A 26,477-nucleotide genomic window follows, 5' to 3' on the forward strand; every position below is an offset into this window, starting at 1 on the left:
GAACCCCAGTCTCTTACATGGTGTTACCCGCTGCTCCTCACCAACCAGTGTAGTACTTGTAGTAGTTGACCACTCAAATCAAAGTGCACATATCCTAGAACGACTGACCACAGAAGTGCCAGGCAAAGTGTAATGATCACAAAGCCCTGTATAGAATGCCTTTTCAACATTATGAATTTGTAACCCACCCGTTCTCAAAATAAAAGATGCTGATGCGATCAAATGGGGGCTAAAAAAGCAATTAGTCTTCAATAATTGATTTTATCTGATCTAACGCACTGTAGCAGGCTGTATTTCAAGGCAAATCTTCACAGACACGCAGATTACTAACTCCTATTTCCAACCTGTACAAAGACAATTACATAATGATACTCTGCTGCTCATAACTTGGCTGGGACCCGCAGGTACTGTATGAGGAAGATCAATTTCATTTGCCACTTGTGCGCACACACTCTCACATATACAGAAATGATTTAAAGGTGCATAACTGTGTAATTCTTCTCTAACTCATCGCTCTCCCATGGGGAAGGTAGTATACAACACACACACACACACACACACATTTATGCCCCACTGCTGTTTTTTATGATGCTGTCAGGACAGCCACAGGTGTCCATTTCACTGTGCTTCTCACTAAACCCATAAATCATTCATTTTGAAAGTGTCTGTACACAGCACATATATTTCCATCTTTATACATTGTTGCAATATTGATATGTTCTGAATGTTTACACATGGACTTGTAAACTTGTTTATTGAGGCTAGGTTGCATGTCTGTCTGTTAAGCTTAAATGCTTAACACTGACCTCCAAGGCTATGCATTAAAGATCTACTTTGCTGAACCAAATTATTATGTTGGAATTAGTTTATAATGTTTTAGATATGCCATATTATGTTTAGATCTATATGCAGGTATAATTAACCCTACTGTTTAGTAATTTATATGCTAATACCTTGCTGGTGCAATAGGGGGCACTGTCTGATTTGGTGTGTGTGTGTGTCATCATTGCAGAGCTAGAAGTTGCACGGCTGAGCACAGATGGGAACCTGGTGGACCTGTCTTTCCCGCAGTCTGAATCTTCCGGCAACTCCATTCATCTCTCAGCGAACACACTGAAACAGCACGGCCGCAACGGTACCATACTAATTCATCTTGTAGTGTCAGAAATGTAAGCAGGCTTGATGTGATAGAGATACTACTAATATGATGCCTCACTGGTGTTGATGCAGTTAATTCAGTTTAACAGATAAACAGATGTGTATTTTGTTAGTCTTTTTTCTACATGAAAACACATGAATAGGACTATGTCGCATACTGTACCATTTGCATTTTATCATTTCTCTGGTTGAATGGCCACTAAGGGGGACTGTGCAAAGAAGTCATCGAGAGAATGTCAGAGAATGTCCTTTGACTTTTTTTTTACTGTGTTTATTCTTCAGGTGAGATCCGCATGGCACTTGTGCTCTATAAGAACCTGGGCCAGTATCTGTCTACAGAGAATGCCAGTGTGAGATTAGGCAGTGAGGCTGCATATCCAAACTACTCCCTCATTGTCAACTCACCTGTTATAACAGCAGCCATTAACAAAGACAGCAACAAAGTCTACCTGTCTGAACCAGTGGTGTTTACCGTCAAACATCTACAGGTAATACAAGACACATTCAAATGGGTCACTTGACTGATTGGTTGCAGAAAAAATAACATTTCTTAAGCAATTAAGAAATATTCATTTAGTAATCTAATTAAGTTAAATAAAAAAATAATAAGTATTATAAATAAAGGTATTTAAATGTCACCATCACCAAAAAAAACAACATGAAATGAACTTATTTAAAACCTATTGAAGAAAAAATAGGCTTAGAGTGTCAAATCAGCACTGCTCTTTACATTGTGTGAATATTTCATAATGAATGGTGAAAACAGTTCAAAATACAAATCTCTTTACATTAATATGAATTAGTTACTCAGTAAAATAAGTACTGGTTCAATAAACAAAATGTTGATTTGGATTTACTTGATTTTAAGGTGGCAAACAAATAAAATGTGTTATAAAACGAGCAAAAAAAAAAAAGAAAGCTGTTATGCATGCAACCATTTGCCATATTTAAATTGTGTAAATTGAAAGGAGCCTTTTTTAGTGTACTGGCAGAAAATGAGCAGTACACTTTCTGTACAGTCAATATATAAATTTTTATGCAATGCAAAGTTATGTAAAATTGTGTATTATGAAACATATTTTCTTTACCAAAAAAGAATGCAAACATTTCTTAGATAGCTTTTAATGTTTTCTAGTAGTTAGTATTTGATTGTTTTTTGTTTTTTCCACATTATAAAACTGGTCATGTGCTCTTCTAGTAAAAATATTCAGCATTCATTACTATGGATTACTAACAATTAGCTTTCTAGCTAACTGTTGTGCACTTTAATTCTGTGGAAAATATTGACAAATGATTAACATTAAACGAAAAATCTATATAGTGTAAAATACTTTTTTTTATTTTTACTATGATATTTATCTATGATATACGCTTAATAAAACTAAGCGCTGCTTCCAAACATTTTGGTGTGTACTGTTCATATTGTGAGTGCTGATTACTGACTGCCATGTATTTGGAATTCACAGCAGTCAGAGGAGAACTTCAACCCCAATTGCTCATTCTGGAGCTACTCCAAGCGGACTATGACAGGCTTCTGGTCCACGCAGGACTGCAGGCTGCTTGGGACCAACCGCACACACACCTCCTGCTCCTGCACACATCTCACCAACTTTGCTGTGCTCATGGCCCACGTGGAGGTCAAGGTGACCACATACACAGACACATACCCAATGTTCAGATTTAAATCACTATAGTACCAAACCATTGTTGTGTTTCTAAAATTATTCAGTTTCTTTTCCTTACAAATCTACAAATCCACTTCAAAAAGTCAAAAGAGTAGTTTGGTGAAAAGTCAAATTAACATGACTTATCACTTACTCCAGATGCAGTCGATCAGTCAGGACAAATTTCATATGTTTACATGCCAAAATCTCAATTGATTTAGAAAAAAAAGAAGATTCAATAAAACATCTTTGCAAAATCTTATTTAAGCTATAATAGGAACTACATTATTATCTGCATATGGTTCCAGTTTTTGGTAATATTTTTATTGAATAGCTTATTGTTGTTCCCACTTACAGTATTAAATAAAATCATCTTAAAATTATTATTGAGTATTCAATAAGTTCTAATAAAATATGATAAATAATTCTGTATTTCTGAATGTTAGTGTAGACATACACACAAACACACACAACTGTGCACATATTCTGGCTTTCAACTTATGAGATGAAAGGTTTTTGGCCAGTTCCATTATTTATTGTTTCATAAATATTTTGTAGTCTTCATGCAGCATTTCAAGTGGAGATGAGCATCCTAACTGCTTACATAGAAAAGAATCTTACAGCCAATTCGTTCATGCCTCCTGGTGTATTTCAGAAGTTTTGATCTTTGGGTAATTAGCAGTGCCTCAAAGCTGTGGTCAGGAGAACCTTTTTCTATGCTTTCAGATACTTTCAGATATGTTTTTGTTTCTTTGCTTGTGTAATAATCCTGATTTGTGAGTGATTTGGAAGATTAGGCTGAATGTATTTCTAAGAACGGCTATTGGTCTAAAAGGAAAGTGAAAAGTGAATTATTAGTCATTCAGAGAAATTCTTAGTTTTAGAGTAACTTACAAAGTCAGAATCGTTTAGAATTGGGGTGATTGTAATCCATCTCTAAAGATGGTATGACAGAACCTTATTATGTAAAACAGTTTTGAATACAGAGCCTGATGCCTGAGACATTGTTTTACTGCTGTTTGAGAGGGTTTGGTCTCAAATGCATATTTAAAACCCATTTGTGCTGGAAAGGTGCATACATGAGGCAAAATAGTCCCTCAAAGTCATTTTTTGTTTAATTAATTTAACATCATCAACATTACATATAATATGTGTGTGTCACTACCACAGATGGGTTAAATGCAGAGGACACATTTCGCTTTACAGTGCACACTGTACAGTGACAAATACATGCACCTTTACCTTTTTTTACCTTTAGTTTATGGAAGATCTTATACTTTTTGTTTGTAAACCAGTACAAACAAAGAGTATACATCAATGATAATGACATCTTTAATTTTGGACTGTTCATAAAGAGGCTTGATATTTATCATTAGGTTGTTATAAATTGAATGTTACTTCATTAAAATGAATACTTTTATGATACAAGCACACATTATGCTCACATAGATAAAAGGATGACCTCACATGTGGCTCATACACCGTTCACAACTTCAGAAACCTTGCACATGGTACCACAGTTGTGCATGCAAGCTGGGTGTTGATTTATTTTTTTTCATACACATGACATAAAGGCAAAAAGGTCAGTATATACAAAAATGTAAATGCTGTGTGCCGAGGGCAGGGTTGACCTTAAACACTCACATACACACACACACACACACATGTCAGCGGACTCTCCCACACCCCCGAGGCTGTGTTAATGGATGTTGTAGATATGTATGAATGATTAATAAAATCCTATTGTGTGTGTGTGTATGTGTGTGTGTGTTTGTGTGGGCGTGTGCTCAGCCTGTGCTCAGCGAATGAACAGTGAGTGTTTTCCATGCTCCACTGCATTCGTTTCCTAATACTGCAAATAAAAATGAATTTGTTATTCTAACACTTGAAGGCAGTATGGCTACTGACAAATGTAACACATTGTTTCTGCTCTGTGTAGTTCAGACAGTGCATTAGGCTGAGCAGGTGCTTTATGCTTTTAAAAGCTAAGGATTACACTGAGTGTTTCTTCCTAAAGAGGCGAATCAGAATGAATGGAAGTAGCTGTACACTTGGAAAACATTTTAGATCTGAATTTAGTCTAGTTCTAGCTCTCAATATGATTTTGTGTAGTGCAATCTTACACAGGCATATAGCTACAAATAAACCTGGAAATACTTTTTGACTGGTACTTACTTGGAATTTAGCCTTAGCTCACATAGACATTAAGTCTAATGCAACCCTTAAAGAAATGTATCCTGTGTTGCCCTTAATGAAGAATTTGGCCATGTGTTATTTTACAGAGAAATAATCCCAGTGATAGCTCTAAAAGAAAATTAACCTGTTGTTAGTCTATAGAAAAATGTACACAGGGTTAGTCATCAAAGGAATATAAGGAATACAGTCTAAAACTAGTCTTTTTTAGCTTTGGTTTAACCCCTTAAATAAACTTTTTCTTACACTTGCAAAGTATGGAAATGTATATGAAGGACCTTTAAAGAAGGTTTAAAAAAGTCAATGTAAAGGTAGTTTACCAATTACAATGTAAGGGTAGTTTACAAATGATTTGCCAAGTTCTTCACACTCATGGTTCCTTGGTTCTTAATGGAACCAGAAGTGTTTTTTTATGGCATTGCTTAAAAAGTCTTTTGTAGCACCTTTATTTTAAAAAGTGTACTTATTTGGTAAAAATGTACTAAGAAATTCAACCTTACACAAGCTCATGATGGCATTAAGCCATTATGCTAACCCTCAAAGAAATTGATCCTGTTTTTCACCAACAGAGGAATTTACCCATGTGCTATCTTACAGCAAAAGGATGCCAGTTCTAGCTCTCAAAGGAACTGACCCTAGATTTAGCCTACAAAGAAATTAAGCCTAATGTTTAACCCTCAAATACTTTTTGCCTGTTTGTGACATACAAAGAAATATAGCCTAATGTCAGTGTATTAAGCATAGTGATAAAGTATAAAGAACTTAAACTTAATGCTTGCTTACAAAGAAATTCAGTTTGTTGACAGTACATGACATGATCTCTCTCTCTCTCTCTCTCTCTCACTCTTTCTCTTTTTCTCTCTTTCTTTCTTTCTTTCTTTCTTTCTCTCTCTCTCTCTCCCTCTCTCTCTCTTTCTCTCTCTCTCAGAAGGCAGATCAGATGCAGAAGCTGTTATTGGATTTGATCACCTGGGTGGGGATTTTGCTCTCACTCGTCTGTCTACTCATCTGTATCTTCACCTTCTGCTTCTTTCGCGGCCTGCAGAGTGATCGCAACACCATCCACAAGAATCTCTGCATCTCGCTCTTCATTGCTGAGACACTTTTCCTCACTGGCATCCACCGCGCCGACCAGCCTGTAAGTGACATGAGTTTATATACATAAATATATACATATACAGAATAAGTGTACAACAGTCTTAAATTTCTGAAATTAACACGGGGTCAAAATTATACATACAGGGTCAAAAATCTACATACACCAACATAGATTACTAATTCAGTGGTGCTGAAAGTCCCAAAAGCCCAATGCCTCCAAATTTCTTGATAGTGATCATGATTGACTACAGATGGTAGTTTCTCTGTGCCCATATTAAAAGGGGTTGTTTGACGGCACTTATTGGATTGACCAAAACATAGTCCAATTGACAAGTCCAAAGATCTCAGAAGAATGGTTGTAGATTTACAGAAGAAGAAGAAGACCCAAACTGATGGTCAGCAACAGCCCAAGAATCACCAAAGCACAGGCATTTACGGTCAGCTAAGAGAAAGATTGAGTTGTTTGGACAAAATGACTAGAGCCCTGTGTTTGGAGAAGTCTTTCTGACCTCAACCCCTAGGACCATGGACCTTGTTTGAAAGTCAGATGCATGCCAGGAAAACAACAAATTCAATTATATTTTATAAATTGCTGTATGTATACTACACACCCTCTATGCATACGTTTTAGAAATTCACTACAGGGTAAAATTAAACAACCCCATAGCATTATCCCTCCTCCACCAAACTTTACAGTTGATACAATACAGTCAGGCAGGTAATGTTCTCCTGGCATTCGCCAAACCCTGACTCATCCATCAGAATGCCAGATAGAGAGACGTGATTTGTCACTCCGCAGAATACGTTTCCACTGCTCAAGGGTCCAGTGGCAGTGTGCTGTACACCACTCCATCTGACACTTTGCATTGTGCTTGGTGATGTATGGCTTGCATGCAGTTTAAAATAATATAAATATATAATAATATAAAACAAAATAACTCTGAATGGTTGAGATATTGTAAACATCATGGTTATAACAACATGGTTATATTTGCACAAAATCAAGTTTTGTAATACCTGAAGCTTTTAATTCTTCCAATCTAATGTCCAGTGACACATTTTTCACATCCTACAATAATCGTCTTCCTGTTACTTAGTCATATCTCTTAGTCTTATATCTGTTGATGATGGACAGAGCGAGTTTCTAGCTCAGAAGCAGAAGCTGTTAAGGACAGCTCCAGTTTACAGGGTTGTCTCCCCCCTACAGTTGTTTAGTCTCTTGCCATAAAACAACATTTGTTGAAGGCATTGTCTGAGTTTGCAAAAAGAATCAATAGAAACACGATTGTAAACATTTGATTGTAGTGCACATCTTAGTATACATATACAGCATTGTGATTTTATGTGCCATTTTTTGCAGTTGGGGACCTATTTACTGCTCAGCTTTCCATGTTATAACACATCTGGTTAAACCTGTGTACTAATTATCAAGTCTTTCATGAGTGAAGTGTTTTATGGCAGAGTAAACACTTAAATGTGCAGGAGACTGGATTCCCAGAATTACGGCTGAGAGCCACTGGTTTGTATCCGTAATCTGTTTACATCTGTTCCTGTTTTTTTGTTGTTTTTTTTTACATAAAACTGTATATAATATTTATTCAAAGCTAACTAAAAGTTACTCATTATTACTGGGCCTTTTGTGGCAATTTCAGGTTAAAATGGACATGGTCTGGCAATGTGTTATGTACATATGTGCAATGAAGAGCTAATTTGGTTCTTTGCATATTAATAACCATAGCTTAGCATCTGTTTGGGTGTAAGGCATCCAAACATAAAGCATTCAGATATTCTGGGAGGCAGCATTCAGCTATTCTGTTATTGCTAAAGATATTTAGAATTGAATTCTGTGTTGTTTAAGTTAAGTTCTGCAGATTTTTGCCATGATTCTCAATCCAAGCAGATCAAAAACTACCTGTCATATTTTTTGGTTACAAGACAACTATATTCACCATTTGTGTTGGACACAGATGGAATTTGGTCTCCGCCGTGCAGTGAACACATACAGACACACTAGAGTGCTAACACACACAGTGACATTCGACATTTATTTACATCACAGTAATTCTGGCACTGTGTTTTAAAAAAATAGCAGTGTTTTAAAAGTGTGTTTTTGGACAACTTCCTTTAACATTGGCTGAAGACACAATAGCTTGTTGGAGCCAAGCTTGGAACAAGCACATCAGGATCCTATATGTGCAGCGCAAACACTCTTGAGGAATATTTAGGAAAACATAATAATAATAATCATCATTATCATCATCAGTATAATTTTTAGAGCACTTTCATCAAACTCAAAGATACTTTACTATAGCACCAAAAAACAACCAAGAAAAAAACACAATGCCCATGCATAGACACAAAGAGTTAGAGCTGCTCCAGTGGCCAGCACAAGAAGCCTCATAACTGCAATGTAAATTTTCTAAGCTATGGGGAATAAATCATCCTTGGCCAGTGGGGAAACATCAATAGAAACGCTTAAGCAACAGACAACAGTACAAAAACAAAACAGATTAAACCAATACAAAGTGGCAGCCAGTTTGTCCCAGAATACCTGCATCGCACTACGTACAACTCCCAAAGTTTAGTAAAGCAGATGTTAACTTCCTTCACACTGTAAACGCCTATTGCTGGTGTTCTCCCTAGCTTAAATATCACTCCCATACCGCATCATGGTAACATGTAATACCCCTGCCCGTAATGCAACTACATTAAACATTAAACAATCACATTGACCATTTGTGACGGACACAGATGGAATTTGGCTGCCGCATTTATCCCATCCGTACAGTGAGCCAGTGCTGCTGCGCCAGGGAACAGAGAGGGTGAAGGGCATTGCTCAAGGGGCTCAACAGTGGTAGCTTGCCGAGCCCAGGTATAGAACCCACAACCCTGTCATCAATAGCCTGGAGCTCTAACCGCTGAGCCACCACCACCCCAAAGCTTGTCAGAGGTGGGATTTGAACCCACGCCTCCAAGGCAGACTGCGACCTGAACATGGTACATGTTTACAAGTATGGGGTTTGCTAAGTATTTTCACAAAGACAGCAAAAATGATCTCAAATACAAATATTTAATTAAAACTACTAATGGTGAGTGTGAACAGGAGTATGGACACATTATCAGTACCATAAAAATGGAGTGATCAAAAATACAAGCACTGCTCCACCCCACTTACAGGCTCTGGTCAGTATAGTCAAGTCAAGTCAGTCAAGTTAAATTTATTTGTATAGCGCTTTTTACAACTGTTGTCGTCACAAAGCAGCTTTACATAATTAGTACTTAATAAAGGACAGAGAAGAAAGAAGAAATAACATGAAGGGTCAAAGACCCCCGTGAGCAAGCCAACGGCGACAGTGGCAAGGAAAAACTCCCTCAGAGCTGGAGGAAGAAACCTTGGGAGGAACCAAGACTCACAAGGGGGACCCATCCTCCTCTGGCCAGACTATTTAAACATTAATGGTAAAAATTACCAAAGCAGATACAACAGAAAGTTGATAGTGGTGATATTAATAGTGTCAGACAGACACGAGTCCATCTAGGTTTCAGCACGGCCACCAAACAGGCAGCAGCGGCAGGCGGGTGAGCCATGGGTGGTGGTGGGTTGGGGGGGACCCGCTGGCCAGACTGGTAGGTGGCAGCTGGTTAGACACAGGTAGAGGGGACCTCAGCGGGCAATCTGCCAGCAGGTCGGGCTGGGTGGCCATTTACTCGAAGAAGGTAAAAAGAGAAAAGTTAGTTCTAAGAGGAATTTTATGGAGTGCAGAGAATGTTGAGAATCAGCATCTGGGTATGTCTGATGACTCCGGCAGGTCTGATTATCACAGCATAATTAAAAGGAGAGAGCCAGAAGGTAACACGGACACGGGCGCACCCTGAGAACACCAGCATCTATCTGCTCCACCGTCAACAAACCTGAGTGATCGCGTGTAAGCAGCGAGACGACAGCTCCAGCATCTCAGTGTACTACAATTCCCTGGGTCCGCGAACCCCTGGACCTGCAGCCCTTATCTAAGAAACATTAATTACCAAAAGCTAAACTAAACATATAAGTTTTCAGCTCAGATTTAAAGATTGAGACTGTGTCTGAGTCCCGAACATTATCTGGAAGGTTATTCCAGAGCTGGGGGGCTTTATAAGAAAAGGCTCTTCCCCCTGCTGAGGTTTTCTGAATTTTGGGCACAAGTAACAGGCCAGCACCCTGAGATCTAAGTAGTCTTGATGGTTCGTAATATACAATAAGATCCTGCAGGTACTCAGGAGCGAGGCCATGTAGGGCCTTATATGTTAATAGAAGAATTTTGTATTCGATACGGAATTTAACTGGGGGCCAATGAAGTGCTGATAGAACTGGACTGATATGGTCAAATTTTCTAGTTTTAGTAATGACCCTGGCTGCAGCATTTTGCACCAGCTGAAGTTTATTGAGGTTCCTGCTGGAACAACCTGACAGTAGTGCGTTACAATAATCTAGCCTTGAGGTAATAAAAGCATGTACCAGCTTTTCTGCGTCTTGTAGTGATAAGGAGTTTCTTAGTTTGGAGATGTTCCTAAGCTGCATAAAGGCTGTTCTACTAATATTAGCTATATGTTGCTCAAATGGTAAATCTGAGTCGAATGTGACGCCAAGATTTTCAGCTGCTAAACCAGGAATGATGGAAGAATCTGCCAAGTCTAACATTAAGTCTGATAGTTTATTTCTAGAGTCTTTTGGACCTAAAAGGAGAACTTCGGTTTTGTCACTGTTAAGGAAGAAGGAAGTTATGTGACATCCAGAGTTTTATATCCTTTACACAGTCCTCCATTTTCTGTAATCTAAATTTATCGTCAGGTTTGGCTGATATATAGAGCTGTGTGTCATCTGCATAGAAATGGAAATTAACACCATGTCTGCTTATAACTGAGCCCAGTGGTAACATGTATAATGTAAATAATAGCGGTCCTAAAATTGAGCCTTGCGGAACTCCATATCTTACTTCTGCGTAGTTTGAAGATAAATCTTTTATCTTTACAAACTTTACAAGTATTGAATAGACAAGTATTGAATCAAGTCCTGAGCCAGCACAGACAGGTCTCAAATCCAGTCTTTTGTCAGTAAAGGCAGGTCTCATGTCAAGTCCCTACTCTGCACAAGCAAGTCTCAAGACAGTTTCCTAGTCGATACAGACAAGTGAAATCCTGGGTCTGCATAGGCGAGTCTTAAATTGAGTCCCTAATCAGTACAGACAAGCACCAAATAATCTCTAATTAGCACCAGCAAGTCTCAAGTCAAGTTCTCTGCTCAGACAATTATCAAGTCAACTTTCTAATTGGTACAAACAAGGAAACAAGTCCCTAAAACCTCTCAAGTTATATCCTAAGTTAGTACAGTCAAGTCTCCAGTCAAGTTAAGGATTAGTAACGGCAAGTCACAAGTTAATTCTCTGTTTAGTACAGGCAAGTCTCAAGTCTCATCCCAGGTTAGTACGGGCATGTCTTAAGTTAAGTTCCAAGTTAATACAGGCAAGTATTAAGACAAGTCAAGAAAGAAAGAAAAATCAAATTCAGTATAACCAGTGTTCAGTGTCAATATAGGCTTGTCTTAAGTACAGCGCTGAGTGAGTACTTGGTAATCTAAAGTCCTTAGTCAGTAGAGACAAACCTCATATTGAGACTCTGATTAGTAAAGGCAAGCATCAAATAGAGTCCCTAATCAGTACAGTCTTGAGTGAGTCCCTAGTCAGTACAAGCAAGTCTGAAGTAAGTCCTCTGTTTAATACAGACAAGTGGAACCCCAAGGTAACACCAACAAGCCTAAAGTATAGTCTCAAGTCACGACAAGTAAGTGTCAAAGCCAAGTTCCAAAGTCCAGAGTCTGTTTAGGCAAGTCTCAAGTAAGGTCCTGCATGAATACAGTCTCAAGTCGAGTGCCAAATTCTTAACTTTGAGTCCAAACCAAGTCTTAAATAAATAATGTTTTTGACCCTGACACCTCTTTGACCTAAAGTTTTCTGTGACTATCTCTACTACTCTGGCAGCAGAATCAGATAAGTAAAAAAATATTCAACCAGTCGATTTTAATTCTGCTGGTAGAATAAACACTAGGGGGCCTGCAGAAAGAAGTTGATTGAAAGTTGATTCAAACTCCCAAACATTTCCATATGAATAAAATACACTGTATCTACACTACACAAAAAAACAACTAAACTAAAAGGCAGATTGTGTTGGTGTAATATGGATGTGGATATTTAATTAAACTATTTTCATGTTTTTTCCATTATAATGAACATTCATGTCTGAATGAGTAAAAGTACTATTTAGTTTGTTTAAGTGTTGTTTTCATTTTCGCTTTTAAAGCCAAATTAAATGTGGAATCAACTTGAGTGAAACAGACAAGAAATAAAATGCACACACACACAAACACACCATCCCATAAGTGGTTAAGTGGCGCCTGGCTGTCGTTAATTACCAGAGAAGAATGGATCTTTGACCTCCCTTTAATAATGGAAACCTCTTCACGTCCTTAGAGAAAGAGATAGAGAGAGAGTGATAATATGGAAAATCTATTGGGAAAACTCATTTAAGTCAAGACATGCTCCAAAAGCATAATCAAGACATGTATTATATGAGAGTGTGTGAGAATAAGTGTGTGTATGTTGTCAGATTTGGCCTGTAAACATTTACCGATTTGGCTTTTCCGTATGTTTTTTTTTTTTTTTAGATTGTGTGTGCAGTCTTTGCTGCCCTGCTGCACTTTTTCTTCTTGGCAGCGTTTACATGGATGTTCTTGGAAGGGGTCCAGTTGTACATCATGCTGGTGGAGGTGTTTGAGAGTGAATACTCACGCACTAAGTACTTTTACCTCACCGGCTATGGTGTGCCCGCCCTCATAGTAGCCGTGTCCGCTGCCGTCGACTATCGCAGCTACGGGACGGACAGAGTGTGAGTACGCACACTAACATACAAAAAAACACATTGCATCTCTTTCAGGTCCTTTGTCATTATGCACATTGCTAGTAATGATTAAATTCCAAATTTCAGTAATGATTTCATTAAAATTTTAAAATTCAGTAATGTAATAACTGCATTCCAAATGTAACAATTCAGTAATACTTACATTAAGTCAGTGATCATAATTCAAATTTCAAAAAGGAGCAATTATTCCATTCTAAATGGAAAATTTCAGTTATGGTCATATTCAGAGTTCTCAGAGAAAAATATTGTCTCTTCTAAGATCTCTTCTCAGCACAGGTAAGCCCAATTTAAAATCACTGTGAGACTTAAGCAATATTCTAAAAATTATGCTACTGAGAAACAACCCTCTATTTTTCTCACTTTGCTCAAAATATTGTTTCACAGGTTCCCACTGTTCAGTCTCAGCTAAATAGTTGTTAAATCTTGTCATTTTTCGTAGCTATCTTCTACCTTTTTTCCTTCTTCATCTCAGAAATCTATCAGAGTAGAAGGAGACTGCTTTTCTCATTTGTGTCCAGAACCCCCTACAGTTAAATGCTGTACAAAATGATGTAAATCTCCTTCTTTCTCTTAAGGGGGGTTAACAAAAACAGTGCACTTTCATTAAAACAATATTGAAATCTGCAATATTTCTCCTCAGACAAAGAAAAGAAACAACATTTGTCTTGGAGTTGGGCTTTTCTGCCAAATAAAAACAATCATAATAAAATCTGATTATCAGTGACTAAAAATACGTTGTATAGAACCAGACATCATAAATCAGAAATTTACACTGTCTCATGACATAAACTGAAACCTAGTTACCATTTGTGATGCACACATTTACATAAATTGCTTTCTCTAAAAAATGACAACATATATCTATTTCTTTCTATTTTTATGTTACTACATCTTTTGAACACACCAGTGTGAATAGGCATTTCATAATGAATGGACCAACAGAAGTGTTCCAAAAGCAATTAAAATAAAATAGAATTACTGTAACTTACAAAAGTAAACATTCTCCTTTAAAGTTGCCATTTTAAAGAGACACTGTGTTTGTTTGGACATGCAAAAAAATCAAATTAGTACTGTGAACATCTGCACACGTCAAAGGTTATAAGTGTAAGATGTGTGGTTGTGGATTTTTACACCTACATTCTCAGAAGTGGTTAAACTCTTTCTAAATTCATCTTCATAAGGGGGAGCATGGCGACAATGTCACTGCAGCTTAGTGGCCAGACAGGCCCTAAAGGAATGTTCTTCCCCATCAATATTTCAGCATAAATCATCATTTAAATATGAGATGTTGAATGTGGTGTAGGAATAAGTGGCGGTCAGTCTAGTGAGTTTAATGCACATTTTCTGCCCAGGTCAGATAAATAGGTCACACTTAAAAAAAGCATCTCAAAATTCAGAACATTTATTTATTTATTTTTCTACTGGGTGTGTTCAAATGGTGTAAAACTAAAAACTAAAAACGTTTTAATGACAGTGATTACATGCAGATGGTTTGATTTCCAAAATATCTCTATGATTTTCACATAAAACTCTGCTGCATAAAAACTCTGCTGCATGTTGTTGAGGACAGAAGATGTCATTGAGCAGTGTGCTGGCCGTGATAAGCATGGTCAGCTTAGCAGTGGATGAAATATACTTCAACAGCACTGTCTGCATCACTGTGTCCCAGTGTACATCATTCCTCCTGTTGGAGACTATAAAGTATTTATAATCTCATTTGGCTCCTGCATTCATTTCCATATAGAACTTGTTCTGGGGTAATGGGTAATGCATGCTTAGTTGCGCAGGTGGTTCAGGCCACACACACACACAAAATCACGCTCGTACTGGGTTTTTAGAGCTGATCTCAGGGCAGCAGAGCCGGAGAGTTGAATAATTCAGTTATAGGCTGTCAATCAGCTTTATGTTCTGACCATTCCGCAGGCTATGAGGCGTTCTGGAAGGTTCCACAGACGTAATGATGTTCCGGACATTAGAGCGTGATGTCTGAACAGTGCGCACTAGATTACATCTAGGAATGAGATGCTTACCATTAGGGAAATGCAGATAAAAAATCTTTCTTATACACATCTGCTGATGCCAATACATTTTAATTTACAATATGGGTCAAAACTAAACATCTGTTCAGTGCTGCTTTCAAACATTAACCTGATGACACAGATACATGGATCTGATACCAAAATGCATGCCTAGATATCAGATTCAGAATCAGAATCAGATTTATTGGCCAAGTACGTTCACACACACAAGGAATTTGTTTCTGGTTGTTAGTGTCTCTCTAGTGTTAACAATATACAGCTACTCTACATATAATTTACAGACAATACACACAATATACAGAGAAGAATAGTACAATGGTATACACAGTATACATAGACTTTATGAGGACATTTTCATACAGTGTGCTTTACAGTGTTACAGTGTTATCATTTGTACCACTTTATGCGACCCAACGACAAATGTATTGCTTTGCAAAATATTCTGTAATCACCCTCTACATCAAGGAGCGAAAGCACACAACAGAGAGAAGCGTCCACTGTTGGGATGGCTGGTGTCCTTCACTATCTTTTTGAGGATAATTCTAGATATGTAGAAATGTAGATAATATAGCTGATCATGTTGTTGTGATTTAAGTTGTAATGTGAGTTGTAATTCTTCTGAAAATAATTTAAAGCCTAACTCGTACTACTATAAGTATATCTCTCTGCAAAATTGTGCAAGTGCGAGCACTTTTTCAAGGTTTTAGATCTTAATTATGACTCAGTTAAAGCTTGTTCACTACCAATATTTTCAGGTAGCCTCCGTTTTGTAATTTAAATAGGAAATGGCATTGAACAGAAATACAGAAGCTTAAGTCCAGGTCTGGAAGACCAAGAAAACTTAGAGAAAATTAGATAGATGGTGAGCAAGGCAAATCAGAACCTTAATTTTACTTCAAAAGACCTTCAGGATGATTTAGCAGACTCTGGAGTGACTGGAGTGCATTATTCTGTTCTGCAGCAACACCTGCACAAATATGACCTTCATGGAAGAGTCAGAACCTAAATAACACCTTCAAAATCATATTGATGCCTCACTGACTTGTAATAGGGAGAGTAGCGTTGCTGTCAGTGCTACTCCAGGCTCAGCACACTGCTATCTGCAGTATGTAACTTTGGAGAAACGGACAGGAGAACACTTGTGACATTTTTTGTAAAATCCTATAATATTACTTTAAAGTAAACACTTTATTTAAAATTTATTTCAGTGAAACTGTATATTTATAAATAGCAAGACAAAGAGAGTCTTACATAGTTAAAATTTGGAATTTTCAATTTGGAATTAGATTTATTCTGCTGATTTTCATATAGTTTTTAAATACTAGTGATAGTAAATGTTAAGTTGACATTAGAACAGGTCATGAAACATTGACGTAAATGTGGAAGATGTTGACATATGCATGTCATTCTCATAAAACCATCCATAAGAAACAGCTGACATGGTGTCCACACTCTATTTAATGTGTAAAATGTGCATGTTGTAACAAAAATAGCTTGAATTTAAAATTGTAGAACTTCAGCTTCATGTGTGTGTGTGTGTGTGCCTGTCTGTTTGTCTGTCCTTCTGTTGTTTTCTGTAGTTGCTGGCTTCGGTTAGATACCTACTTCATCTGGAGTTTTATTGGCCCTGCAACTCTCATCATCATGGTGAGCAGAACACACACACACACACAAACATACATATGGATACACACAGGATGGAAAAAAGCCAGTTTCACAGTCTCTGGAGGGGTGTGGTGGTGGGGGGGTGCAGATAATGGTTTTGAAGAATCACTCGCTCGCTTTCTCTCTCTCTCACTTGCGCTCTTTTTTACCCTGCACCCCTAGCCACCACCCCACATCTCCTACACACACACACCCACACACACGCAGGGGGTGCAGATAATGGTCTGCCGAGGACATTTTACCAATTATGTGAAAGTCACAGTGTGTTGGGTGAACTTTAAAGCCCCACAAGACAGAGAAGACACCACTGACAACTGCACAGTGAGAGAGAGAGAGAGAGAGAGGGAGGGAGGGGAGGTTAGAAGGAGAAGGAGAGAGAGACAGAGCGGTAGAGATAGAAAGACAGAAAGAAGGAGGATAGAAGAGGGAGAAGTGGAGGGGTGCTGTAGTAATTGTAAGCATTTGTCAGTTTGCCATCATAAAGTGGATATAGAAAGGATGGTTGTGTTCATACAGTATATTATCTAAAGTGTAAATCTATAACTGTGAAACTATACCACAAATAAAGAGTTCATCAGTTCAGGATCAGTTTAATTGAAAAAGTTAACTTTATGTGAGGATGAACAATGTTCCGTTTCTGGATTCTTAATTCTGACTATCATGTTTGTGTAGCTGAATGTGATTTTCCTGGGCATTGCACTTTACAAGATGTTCCACCACACTGCTATTCTGAAACCAGACTCTGGTTGCCTGGACAACATCAAGTAAGTCCTTTTGTGTGTCTGTGTATACGTGTGTGTATGTACATGTGTGTGTGTGTTTGGTTTTGCCCTAATTTGGTAGGAAATCTAGAGTTGATTGCTGGTTTTAAGGCTAGAACAATGATTAGGCTCTGGCTTAAAAAATCATATACCTACATAAACTACATATCTTTGCTGTTCATGAAAATGGAAGATTTTATTCAAAGTCATTTTGGAACATTTTTGTTTCAAGTCCAGTTGTCATTCCGAGGTAGTTTTTGAATAATGTAAAAAGTAAAAAAATAAAAAGGTAAATGGCGATACAAGATTTTTCCATGGCAGTATGGTGCAATTTTTTGGGCAGTATGTGTTTGTGCAAAAAGCACACTAACCTTGGAATAAATAAACAAAACATTATGGTTTTGTGTGTAAATGTGTTAGCTTAACCATAACCATACCAATAATGGAGTATTTCTAGTTCCCATCCAAACATAACTGATCAGTTGATTTGTGTTTATTCCATGTTATGTCATACAGTGTTATTTACACAAACAATTACTGTAAAAAAGCTGGACCTCCGATTTGATCCAGTACTACGCGTGCAAAGGTTTGTTGGATATTGCACACTTTCGTTGCATTCATAGTGTGCTTTCAACACCCACTGAATTTAAACCACTGAATATGTCAAAGCTTTCTGTGGGGACCCTAGCTGAAATTGGAAGCTTGTCCCAAACACTTTCAAATTCTCAGCCCTTCAAATATGTGTTGAAGGGGCCAAGGGGTCAAGGAAGGGGCAGACCAAAGTACGGTGGAATGTGCCCAATCACATAGTGTACACTTCTAAGTGTGGAGTACACTTCTGCTGTACTCCCCCCGAGCCCGGCACTAGACTTCCAAAAGTGAATCTAGGTTATTTGGCGTGTCTCAGCAATTGATTATTCCTTTTGATGTTCATAATTCAGTCTAGAGTTTGCTAGAAGAAAGTTATGTGACCCAAATGCAGAATGGCAATTGCAATTTTGGTGATTATTAAAAGAAATGCATGATTTCAGATGCAGTTTTATGTTCAAAGTACAGGGATATATGAAAGAGTGTTGAGATCAGAGGGGTCCAAAGGACTTCTAGCTCGTACACATATTTGTTCTGTTCCAGCTCCAAACACACCTAAGGCAGGTAATCTTAAGTGCTGACTACCTGGCCTAGGTTAGTGGTCACCTGGCATAGAAGAACGATTTTGAACGCTTCCTATATCACTGAGTAGAGAAATCGAAGATATTCCTAGTGGTCTCAAAAAAGCTCTTATTAAAGATAACAAGACAAACATGAATACAACATCAAGCCTGAAACTCATTGCCAAGCTTCTGCCGTTGGAGTGTTTCTGGGAGTAGTGTACAGTACTGTGCATGAGTGCTAGGTTTCATAAAGTGGTATTTTTAAAGCTATTTATCTGTGTACTAAATGTATTTGTTTAAAACATATCAACATTCGAATAAAGACAAATAAACAGTACATTGTGAATTTGTGTTGGTATAACTCTTAAGGAAGCCTAATCTAGTATTTACAGTTACCATCAAATACCTAGCTTATCTAATTATCCCTTACAGGGAACCAGGTGATTAGACATAGTATTTTTATGGAGCAATATTTCTTCAGTAATAGCTCTAATGGTAGGTAAAAAGGTTCATTTCTGTAAATGGTCATGGTCATTTAGTTTTTTTCCTGAAACAGATATCGAATACACTATGAAAGCTGGGTGTCTGTCTTCAGATTACATTGCAATTGGAAATAGTCAAGGTCGAAACACTAAACAGCATTATGATGCCAGTGGAGAACAAATGACTTGTCACATATAGTTTCTTTATAATAGATGTGAGGTGTCAAAAGGATATTTTTGGACATGACCTGAATTTGTATAGTTTCTGTTCAGCAATTACCCATGATTCAGTGTAAAAGTGCACCAAAATTTACCAGACTTTTCATGATAAAATCACTAAAACCCCTCTCTGAGGAACGATGCTGCCAGAGCCACTGCAGGGGTTTAGTTTCTGAGCTTCACATCTTACAAGTCTTTGAAAAACATTACAGTTGTATTATTGTATTATTATTCTGTGGTAACAATCAGGTTAACTGTTTTTTTAATCTCAAGTAAATACTTTAAATGAAAGCATATTTACGTAAAACAAAATCCTATATTTTAGTGTGCTTCTACCCTGTTTGACCTAGAAAAGTAGGTAGGTGATTTTCTTGGCCTCTTAAGTTTCATTCATCTTCTAAGGTACCATTTAGTGATCAGTTTTTGGTAGTTTATTTGAAAACCATATTGATTACAAATTACCAATTGCATTTGGAATGTGATAACTTACATACATACTATTTCCTAGAAAAAGAGTTTTCACTACTTAACTTCTACTGTACCGATTGTGTATAGTACAGTACACAGTAAAGTACAAAACCCAATATTACTTAATTATCCCTGAATTTACTTTGAACTCTCATTTATACTTTAAAATTATGAATTTGGCTGATGCTGTTTGAAAACTTTCCAAACTATCCAGTAGAAAGACTTCAGAAACAGCTGCCTCAAAAAAAAATCTTAATTAATAAAATAGAATAAATAAATATATATACACATATATATATATTTATTTGTTTCTGAATCAAAATTGAGTCAGGTCTTTATCCATGACTTTCCTATTAACATGCAAAACAAGTTTAGTCTGATTAGATGCTTTGACAGGTTGCCCATCGAGTTTATAGTGCAGAGAGGATGTTGCACAACGTTGCACTGGTTGTGTTAACAAGCGATATCACACAGGCAGCTGTCACTGGCAGCACACACTCAATTATGTACAAGGCCATTATGTGTTTACATAATTTTTTTTTTCCTAAAGATAAATCAGTATTACAAGTATCAAAAATCACACGTTAGAAGTTACTAACTCATTTCAGTAATCTAAACTATAGGTTATTACTACAGATTACACAATTTCTATATTCAAATAAATATGATAAAGAAATCAGGAAATAAGCATTTCCATCCAAAATAATTGTTATTCAATAAATGCTTTAACAGTTTAAAAATGTGCACGTATTTGTCACTGTACAGTGTACACTGTACAGCGAAATGTGTCCTCCGCATTTAACCCATCTGGTAGTGAACACACATTCACACACACACGTGTTATATATATATATATATATATATATATATATATATATATATATATATATATATATAAAACTTTAAGGCATTGCTTTTACCCAACACTGCCAGGTCAGTAGCTATACTTTCCATCCAAAAGAAATTGTGATACAACAAATGTTTTAAGACTTTAAACCCAATGTGTAAAGGTGACAAAGAAAGCATTGATTAAATATTGTAGATTTAATTTTTTGATATATAAATATAAACTGCTTTTTTGGCTAGAAAGCTGTTAAACCTGCATATTATAGACTTTAGTCTATAGTTTTACTTTTGTAACAAAAACTGCAATTATTCCAGGGCCTTGGCAGATTGCTGTCCTCTCCTTGTGTCCTCTCAGCACAATGCTTTGTTAGTAAGCTGAAGAGATATATTTTAGCCTTGCCTCCATTTGCTTCCACACCACCGGCACAGTGGAGAGGTATGTTGGATGAGACAGGAGTGTTTTTAAAAGGAATGGTGCCACTTTTCGACGTCCAGAAAAGGCTGAAGCCGCTCTAAATAGAAAGTTCTCAAGTACCTCAGGGAGACATCATCTCTAGTATATTGGCTCTGATGGAAAGACTAATATAAAATGAACAGATCATTTAAAATGATCAGTAGATTATGGAAATTTGATTAAAGGCAATGGAATTTACAACACACATGACATAGAGGTGGAAATGGGAATGTTGAGCTACTGGGCAGCAAAAGTCACACATCCTTTGATGCATTTTCATGGTAATGCATGTAAATTGTGCAGAAAGTCAATGGAAACATAGCTACTGTGTAAAGCAGTAAATAGTCTGTCAATGGAAAGTATAGCCCATAAAAAGCATTTACTGGTGAGGAGACTGAAGTTAGAAACACATTACCACCAAGGAGAAAAAAAATAGTTATAGCTTCCAAGCAGACACCATAGAAAATTGACTTTCGTACAACAGTAGACAGCATTTCCATATGGTTGTCAAAACCGGTGGTAGAAGTTGCCTCAAAGTAAAAACCTCCTTGAAAATGTTTTCTTGCCAAACTAGCATTAGCTCAGGTTACATGCAAACTGGCCATCTTTCACTGTTTTAGATGCTTCTTTGTTATTTCAGTGAAGTAGATGCTGTTCTAAACTGACTTAGCAGTTTTAACAGTTTTTCTGTCTCATGGCATCACATTTCTGTGTGAAATTATGTTGTATAGGGGAAAAAGCCAATTTTATACCATCATCATCAAATGTGTGTGTCTTGCTTATTTATTTATTTCTTTATTTTTTCCTACTTGTTTATGTATTCCATCTCTTTGAGTTCTGTTTTGGTTTATTTATGACATTTATGAATCATTCATCTGCCTGAACTATCTGTCTTTTCTGTTCTTTCTTTCTGTTTCCATTTTTTTATTTTTTTATTTCAGCGTTCTGTTGAGGCATGCCTTGTTACAGATGGCCACCGGTAAGGGACCTTAACCAATCATAACACGTACCCTCAGATGTGTGTGTTCTGATTGGAGTGTGTAGCCCTTTTGTCATTCCTTTTTCTTGTTTTAGTTTGACTAGCAACTCCAGAGCTCACTGTGAAGTAGGGGTGGGACGTAAAAATCTATATTACGTAGTATCATGATAATTTTGGGGAAAACATAGTAACAATACCAATTTTTTGATCATTATTAATCAAATTAAATAAAATAAAATTTCACAAAGCAGCTTTACACGATCAGTAATTAGTAAAATAATGCTATGTATCAGAATAATTATTGTGTATTAAGGCCACTAGTGCACCAACACAACACTGATTTTGCGTGTGTTTTTTTTTTTTTTACTTTGGTGGAATAACTATAGCCCTACTCAGAGGGTGATTTCACATGGGGAGGTGGAGTAATGTCATTTTAGCATATTGTAAATTACAAAGGTCATGAATTACTCATGATATCTCATATGAAGAATTGCATGTGAAAAATCTAAAATCTAAAAAATACAGCATCATGTCTCAATTCATGGCAGATCTCACTGTCAGATTGCAGAACTCATATACAGTATATAACTGTAATATTAAGCAAAATCAAATCACAATGTCACAATACTTAGCATATCACTTAGCATATCACATTGTATAGCAAAACAGTAAGCTGTAATGTCTCAGATCGCAGTAATTCACAATGTCACATTACAGTTTCACAAATTGGAATATATATTGCAATATTTAGCATGTAACACATTTAAAAGCACCATTTAATCATATCTTGGAATTACATGTCATGTTAAAAAAGTAATAATAGCATAATAATCATAATCATAATAATAATAGTAAATAGTGGGCCCTTTAGTGATACTCTTCCCTACAGTGGTGATGTTTAACTTTTCCTTTAACAAAAGCTATCCTGCAAATAGTTTGTTAACCCTGCGAATGCTGTTCCTGTTCCTGCTGTCTTTCAGAGTTAATCTATCTGTTACCTCCTTGTTTTTCAGTTTTCCTGTTTAGTGGCACAGTCGATCACTTTATCCATCATCATAAAAAAATGGTTCTTCAATAATACACTCTGTCTCTATCCCTTGACCTCCCTCTCTCTTTCTCTCTCTCTGTAATGATCTTGCTTTAGTGCCAAACTTTAGCCTGTCACAGTAGCACAATTCTCAGTATAAATGACTTACTGTGCATATATGTGTGTGTGTGTGTGTGTGCGCAAGTGTGTGAGTGTGTGGATGACCTTAAAGAGTAAATGGCATTTCTAAATGGTTGTGAATCTCAGTGCTAAGTACAGACTAGCAGACATTAAGGCGGGAGCCAGCAGGACATTTGACTCCAAGGGAATAATGGCCTGCACCAGCAGATAGTTTATATTCCGATTTTGCCATTGTTCCAGTCCAAATACAAGCTGCTAAAGTGCCAACACTGTTATGTTCCTACATAAAGTAAACAGGCTCAAGCCATTAATGGGGTCGTGTTTGGTGCCTCTGCTGGTGTGTATGCATTAGTGTGTAATGTGTGTATGTGTGTGTTTGTCTGTCTTACTTTTCCTCTGTAAATTTGTCTTATTGTCATATTCTTTATTCATAAACAATCCTTCTAAAATTCTCTGCGCATTTTTGGTTGCACTTAAATTGCCTCCTAGACCCTCAGGCTGTTTTTACTTAATGCTATGATGTAGATACACATTTGACCTGGTTAAGTATTTAAAATAAATTGTAAACTATCTATTTTACACAATTATATTACCTTACATATGAGAAGCTTACTGTGTCAGAGTTCACCGTGGTGGTGATAAGACCCAAATTACCATATCTCAGGATGTTATTACATGAATATGATTATGAATAATGGCAATATACAGCAATATAGTCATTTAAGAAAATGAAAAACCTACATGTAACCTTTCTGGTCATTTTGGATTGTAAATAAAATCATCAACCATTGCAAGCTGTTGTAAGACAAAATAGTATTTTTATTATCGACACAACATATAAAACCTTTTAACATAAAACCTCTCTGAATGATTTTTGTTTTTACTTGAATTACTGATTACATTTTGAAAAATCAGTGGAATTCCTCTTTAAGTAATATCAGTAGATATCATATACAGCCATCATGAAGTTGAGAATTTGCCTCATGGGGTATAAACATCAGCCCTGGGGAAAACTAAATAAACTAACCCTTGACCTGATACACAATTTATCTGAATTTCAGATTGAGTACATTTTTGTGTACATTTTGTATTTTTGTCATTGACGATTATATATTTGAAATATCTGTTAAAAAAAAAAAACTGTTCTCTGCCATTATACATATCTCTCCCTCTCTCTCTATCTATATTTCTTTCTTTTAGGTCATGGGTGATAGGCGATATAGCTTTGCTGTGTCTGCTGGGCTTGACCTGGGCTTTTGGACTGATGTACATTAATGAAAACACTATGATCATGGCCTACCTCTTCACCATATTTAACTCCCTGCAGAGCATGTTCATCTTCATTTTCCACTGTGTTCTGCAGAAAAAGGTACACATCACACAGCACACATGTTTTAAGAAATGTTTTGGGCTCCTTAGTGGCACAACTGATTGGCCCTATCATCAGAAGATTGGGAATTTGACCCTCAATGATGCCACACTCATCTGTTTTCTGGAGTTCAAGAGAGCATAACTGACTTTGCTCAAGCATTGTTGAGCTTTACAGTGACTTTTGGTTTGTGGTGATGCTTCAGATATATAGAGAAACCACACACTAGCCTTCATGCTTCCAGCTAAACACAAAGCTAACACAGTGGACACAGCTAAATTGTATGAAACATTCTAACACTAAAAAATAAATGTTGCAGAACCCAAAATCATTAAAACAGAAATGCTTGAAGATCGCTGTGCTGTTATACAAAGTGCAGAAATCTTTGATCTTTATAATGAACTGTGATAAAAGGTAAGGTAATTATCATAATCTAAATGTTTCATATCAGAATAAGCCTATTGTTGCATATGCTTTCCACTTGTATTCATGACTTTGCCTGGTTTTGACTGCAACTTCCTTGTGGTGAAGTTTACAGGTTTTAACAATGACCATCTGAATGCACCATAACACTATAAAAGTGTGAATTGTTTTTTAAAGCAGTGGACAGTAGTTATGTAAGTATTATAGTTTAAATGCTGGATGATGAACTAAGACATTCACACTGTAGACTACTGGAGCCCTAAGAATACCCCAAGGGCTGTTATAATTTTCTAACACTATTGATTTTAAAATTATGCTAATGATACATTAGCTGCCAGCTTAACTGTAAAGACCTGCTTTGAATTTCATCACTTGTGTGTTACCAGCTGTTAGTGTCTCACACGCTCAGTTAAAGTCAGAATATGGATTCTGCTTTTGTTAAGAATAGCAATGTTTTCAATTTTTTTAAAAACCTTGTAGAATAAGAATTCTCCCATCGAACAAACTGGGCTTTTTTCTCATATGTAGACACGTTATTCTTGGCCTTGAGTTGCATGTTATTAGAGTTTGGGGTTTTGGATGCAGTAATCATTTAAAGCCAAACCCATAAATTCTCAATCTTCTCCAACTTTAGCCCTCAATGCTGCTTGTTTAGAGTCTTCTGGGGTGTGCTGGTCGAGCTGACCCGTCTCCTGAGACAAGCTTCATAAAATGCTGTGATTTTCCTGGCAGGTCATGTACGGTTGCTTTCAACAGCTGCACAAACAATAACATGATGTCCATCTTAACTTCGTTAAAAAGCAATTACAGTCTTATTATTGCAAACGCAAGAGGGAGTACAATTCTGATAAGGGACATTAATGCTGGAGTAGAAGTTTTTGAATCCAGCGAAGCAGATCAAGTCCCTCATGGATAATAACTCAATCGAGAGTGGAAAAGCTTTAGTGTGGGTGTGTCTGTCTGTCCATGTTCTAGGACTGCATTTATGACAATAAAAGGTCATCCAGCATGCTAACTATTAAAGTTGCATTAATAAGATGCAGGATTAGAGTTTAGACTTTCCTGATGTCAACTTAAAATTTCTTTTGTAGTACTTAGACACACACACACAAACCTAGTACTGTGCACAAGACTTATGCAAGAATGTTTTTGAGATGCACTAGGTGCACATGATAATGTTATACAATTGTATCATTTTTAAATTTATGACATTTGACATTTTTTAATTTAGTTCTACTTTAATTTTAGGTAAAAAATGTCAGTCATACTTAAATTACATGAGTAGTATTACAGTAATGATAGATACATAGATAGATACATCTGATAGATACATCTGAATGTATAGATAGATACATCTGATAGATACATCTGAATCCAGCTGGGAGATTC

General features: G+C 36.8%; 1 protein-coding gene across 7 annotated transcripts in view; it reads left to right on the plus strand.

Moving 5' to 3' along the window:
- adgrl3.1 (adhesion G protein-coupled receptor L3.1) overlaps positions 1–26,477 on the plus strand; it is a 149,869-nt gene that overhangs the window by 111,843 nt on the left and 11,549 nt on the right. For 6 of the 7 annotated variants that reach the window (XM_072670605.1, XM_072670608.1, XM_072670609.1 and 3 more), the window contains exons 12-19: positions 1,013–1,135; positions 1,441–1,646; positions 2,625–2,801; positions 5,944–6,153; positions 12,811–13,031; positions 16,684–16,750; positions 17,441–17,532; positions 24,497–24,665. In XM_072670605.1, the coding sequence (XP_072526706.1) occupies positions 1,013–1,135; positions 1,441–1,646; positions 2,625–2,801; positions 5,944–6,153; positions 12,811–13,031; positions 16,684–16,750; positions 17,441–17,532; positions 24,497–24,665 (1,265 nt within the window). The remainder of the gene's footprint in view (positions 1–1,012; positions 1,136–1,440; positions 1,647–2,624; positions 2,802–5,943; positions 6,154–12,810; positions 13,032–16,683; positions 16,751–17,440; positions 17,533–24,496; positions 24,666–26,477) is intronic. The other variant, XM_072670607.1, reaches the window with a different exon arrangement.

This window comes from Salminus brasiliensis, chromosome 24 (genome assembly GCF_030463535.1).
Source record: "Salminus brasiliensis chromosome 24, fSalBra1.hap2, whole genome shotgun sequence".
Lineage (NCBI taxonomy): Eukaryota > Metazoa > Chordata > Actinopteri > Characiformes > Bryconidae > Salminus > Salminus brasiliensis.